Raw genomic sequence first — 4,512 nt, 5'->3', positions numbered from 1 at the left:
CCACCCACCACGCCCAAGCCCCTTTGGCCGGGATTCCGACCCGCGTCTTGTGTGGGGAGGGGGCTCAGGTTATCATCGGAGGTTGTGGGGGGGAGAGAGAAAGAGAGACTAGCCAAATTTGAGGGGTGGGAGATGCCACCTTTAGCCAAGTTGGGGCTTGGCGGGGAGGGGTGGCGGAGAGAATGGAGAGGGGGCTGGGATGCCGGGAGACGCCTCTCTCCCCTCCCTTTTCTCCGCCGGTGCAGCCAATCCGAGGAGATTCCGCCCTTCCCCCCCCCCGGGAGCCCCCCTCCCCGCTTTCCTTCTTTCGGTTCTGCCAAGGCTGTTTCTGTGCGGCGATCGGCGGACAGACAGAAGCGACTCGCGGACCTTCCCTGGAGCAAAGAGAAGCGGTGGTCGTGGAGACCCTCCCACTCCCCCTCACATCACTCCCCCTCCGCCAGAAGGAGACACTCAGGTTGGTGTCTGTCCAGTGGAGACTCTGGGGAGAGAAAGAGGGGAGGGGGATACAGAGATGGGGGTCCCGTCGCTTTGCGCGTTAACGCCTCTCCCCCGCCCCCTCCCCGCCTCATTTCCCGAAAAACTCTCCAAAGGTCCCCAAAATTGAAGGACTGCCTGTTGGGGGAGAGGGGGTTAGACTAGATGAGCTACAAGGTCCCTTCCGACGGTTGATCTATAAAATGAGCGGGGGTGGGGGGAGGGCGCAGGATCAGTGGAGAGTGGCCCTAATTGGGTGGGGGTCGGAGACTTCCTAGTTGATTCTGGGTTTTTTTCCCTCCCTCCCTTTCTCTTTCCTTCCTTCTTTTCTTCCTTTCCTCTCTCTCTGCCCCCCTCCGCATCGCCTTCCTTCCTCCCTCCCTCCTTATTTCTCTCCCTCCTTCTTTCCTTCCTCACTTCCTATCTCCTCTTCCTCCTTCCCTCCCTCTTTCCTTATTTCCCTCCTTCTTTCTTTCCTCCCTTCCTATCTCCTCCCCACTACCTTCCGCTCTCCTTATTTTCCTCCCTCCTCTTTCCCTCCCGTCCTATCTCCTCCTCTCCCTCCCTCCTTCTTTCCTTCTTTCCCTCACCCCTTTCCTCCCTTCCTATCTCCTCCCTCCCTCATTTCCTTCCTTCTTTCCTCATCTCCTCCCTTCGCTCCCTCCTTCCCTGCCTCCCTCCCTCCCTTATTTCCCTCCCTCCTTCTTTCCTACCTCCTTCCCTCCCCTTCCTCCCTCCCTTCTTCCTTTCTTCCTTCTTCCTTTCCTTATTTTCCTTCATCTCTTTCTTCCTCCCTCCTTCCCTCCTTCTTTCCTCCCACTGATTTCTCCCTGGGTCCACTGGGGGTGGGGAGACTCCCTGGCTGATTCTGTTTTTTGCTTCTCACACAGAAACTTTATGAGTTGTGCTGTGAAATTTCTCTGGAAATGTCTGGATATATGCAAAGTAAGTCTTCCCCGGATGGGAGAGTACATGTAGATCTTGACTTATGACCAAAATGGGGTCCAAAATTTTTCTGTCGTAAAGTGAGGCATTTGTTGAAGGGAGTCTTCTCCCCCTTTAATGACTTTCCTTGCCCCCACCTTGTGAATCGCCGCAGTTTAAGATGGGCTGGATTTAGATTGCTTATGAGCGCTTAGGGATTCTTGATGCCTTTCACCCCTCCCTTGGGCTCAGCCCGGACATCTCCCACAAACGATGGATGGATTGATGGAGGGAGGGAGGGAGGGAGAAAATAGATAGATAGATAGATAGATAGATAGATAGATAGATAGATAGATAGATAGATAGATAGAAAATAGATAGATAGATAGATAGATAGATAGATAGATAGATAGATAGATAGATAGATAGATAGATAGATAGATAGATGTGGAAAGAGAGACAGAGAGAAATGAGAGAAAGAAAATAGGAAAGAAAGAAGGAAAGAAAGAAAGGAAAAAAAGAGAAAGGGAGATGCCAAGTGCCAGGAAAATCAGGAAGTTCAGCAGTTCAAATGAGTATCAAGATTGATTGCAAGCTTAAGCTCACTACAAGAATCTGACCTATTAATGTTCAAGGGAAATGAGCGGGAGAGAAGAAAGGCATTTGTGGTGGGTTGGATTGAGATCACACTCAGGGATTCATGTCTGATACCGCTTATGACCCCTCCCTCAGGCAACAGCCTACCCATCTACAATGCTCCTGACTGGTCCCCTTCTTGTCTCTTCTCCCCCTTTCGGTTGTAGGGCAGGAACGGAGGATCGTCCTGGTGGGCAAAACCGGCAACGGAAAAAGCGCAACGGGAAACACAATCCTGGGAAAGGAAGTCTTTGAAACCAGGATTGCTCCCTGTTCCATCACTCAGTGTTGCCAAAAGGAGGAGGCCGAGCTGAAGGGCAGGAAGGTGGTGGTCGTGGATACGCCTGGATTCCTCGACTCCGGGCGTCCCGAACGAGAAACGTCCACTGAAGTGAGGAAGTGTGTGAAGTTTTGCTCCCCGGGTCCCCACGTCATTCTGCAGGTGATTCGTCCCACCCGTTTCACCCAAGAGGAGGAGAAGGTGGCTCGCTTGATCAAGAAGATCTTCAGCCTGAAGGCCAAGAATTACATGATCCTCTTGTTCACCCGGAAAGAAGATCTGGAAGGAAAGGCTCTGGAGGACTTCATCGCCCAGGGGAATGTCGTGCTGAAGGAACAGGCGTACAATTGTGGTGGCCGCATCCTGGCTTTCAACAACAAGGCCGAAGGAGAAGAACGAGAGGCTCAGGTGGCCGAACTGATGACCATGATTGATGAGCTGGTGGAGAAGAACAAAGGGGCTCCTTGCTACACAGAAGACATGATGAGGGCCGACAAGGAGAACTTCAAGAATAACAAAGACTTTTCCTGGTTGTGCCCCTTGTTTTAGGGGACGCCAAAAAAAAATTCTCTCTGAGCCTCGCTCTGCTCTTCTCCCTTCTCCCTTCGGCTTCCCTCCAGAAAACCCGCATGAGAAATTGGTAGCAGAGTCTCCCCGACCCAATTCCGTCTCCCGAGAACCCGGTTTCTCCTTGGCTGAAAGGAATTCCCTCCTTTCATTCATTCTTTCCATCCTTCCTTCCCCTGCCTCCCTCTTTCCTTCCTTTCCTTGCTTCAGTTCTTCCCTTTCTTCCTCCAGCTTTCCTTCCTTCCTTTTTCCTTCTTTCCTCCCTCTTCCCTTCCCTTCCTTCTTCCCTCCTCCTTCCCTCCCTCCTTTCCCTTCTTCCTTCTTTCCTTCCTTCTTCCTTTCTTCCCTCCCTCCCTCCCTGCTCTTTTACTAATAGTAGCAAAATCTTGAAAACGTTTCCCTTTCGCTCCCTCTGGCCCCAAAAAGCATCAAGGGATATGAGATATTTTCTCACCACTTCTTTTCCTGGGAATTCATGTTGGCTGCCACCTATTTTCTACATCACAATAAATATATACATGTTTTCCTCTACATCACAATAAATCTCCTCACTTATCAAAAAGGCTGTGTGTGTGGTGGTGGGGGTCAGGGAGTTCGTGTTTGCTCTTTGCAACCATTTAGTAGCAGGTGCCATGAAATCTGGGGGGTGGGGGGGTGGATGGGAGGGGGGATGCTTCGGGCTCTCCGAGATGGGCTTCAAGAACACCCGGATGGGAACGGAAACGACCCGCTCTTAAAACATTCTTGTGTGAATTTGATTGACGGGGCAGCCCAATGATGGAAGGCAAGTAAGGGAAGGAACAGTTAAGACTTGGGGGATTTGGGCGTGTGATTTTCTCTAGGACTCAGAAATCCATCATGGCAGGTGTCCAAAATGTCTTATCTGCCTCCACAGAATTTATTTTGCTTTTATACCGTTTCAACAAGCAAAGCAAGAGCATAGGTAGCAAGAGCATCGTTATTGGCTAATTCTCCTTGTCAATCTCTACGACCATCCCAGCCAGGGTAGAATCTCACATAACACAATAGTTCCTGGTTCTACTAATTAGGTGAGCTCGTAGACAGTTGAGGTCATCGGTTACTAAGACGCATGGCAGCTGCTGCTCACGGCCTCTCCGTAACCTTTGTATAACTTCTATATCTCAACTCTTTTTAATTTTGTTAGATAAGGTATCGTAAGAGGGGTTAATAAAAGAATCCTAATCAAAAGAGCAACATCCTTACAATTGCTTGTACAGGGCATATCCTTGACCCTGAGGCAGTGTGGAAGAGGGTTTTAGGGGAAAAAGCTGTGATACAGATATTGCAAAGGGAGGGACGACACTGAACAAAACAGTACCCGCCAATCAAAATAGCACAAATAATGGCTGAATAACGTAGGACATTTCCCAATAAGCCTCTGGGCATCCAAGTCCAAAAGCTTTCCCAGCAAGATCCTAAAGTATCGATTTCTTTGAGAATGACTGCCCAAAGAAACTTTTTTTAAAAAGATAAATTAGTTCTTTAAGCAAAAGAATAAAGCAGCAAAATTTATCTTTATTGGACTGCGTTAGAAAGTCCCCCCCCCTTTCTCTGTGTAACAATGTTTTGTGGATTGAAGTGATTGTAATGCTTCCCGTTTCTCCTCT

General features: G+C 49.5%; 1 protein-coding gene across 1 annotated transcript; it reads left to right on the top strand.

Annotated features, from left to right (window-relative positions):
- The first annotated feature begins 332 nt into the window (after positions 1 to 332).
- Positions 333 to 3,228, top strand: LOC309381557 (GTPase IMAP family member 7-like). The gene is made up of 3 exons (XM_081932711.1): positions 333 to 457; positions 1,368 to 1,422; positions 2,205 to 3,228. Exons 2-3 carry the CDS (start codon positions 1,404 to 1,406, stop codon positions 2,864 to 2,866), a joined length of 681 nt encoding a protein of 226 aa, XP_081788837.1. The 5' UTR covers positions 333 to 457; positions 1,368 to 1,403; the 3' UTR covers positions 2,867 to 3,228.
- The last annotated feature ends 1,284 nt before the right edge of the window (positions 3,229 to 4,512 follow it).

This window comes from Natrix helvetica (assembly GCF_964273705.1).
Source record: "Natrix helvetica genome assembly, chromosome: Z".
Taxonomy (NCBI): domain Eukaryota; kingdom Metazoa; phylum Chordata; class Lepidosauria; order Squamata; family Natricidae; genus Natrix; species Natrix helvetica.
Note: the sequence above shows the minus strand (reverse complement) of the source record. Positions and strands in the feature narration are given on the sequence as shown.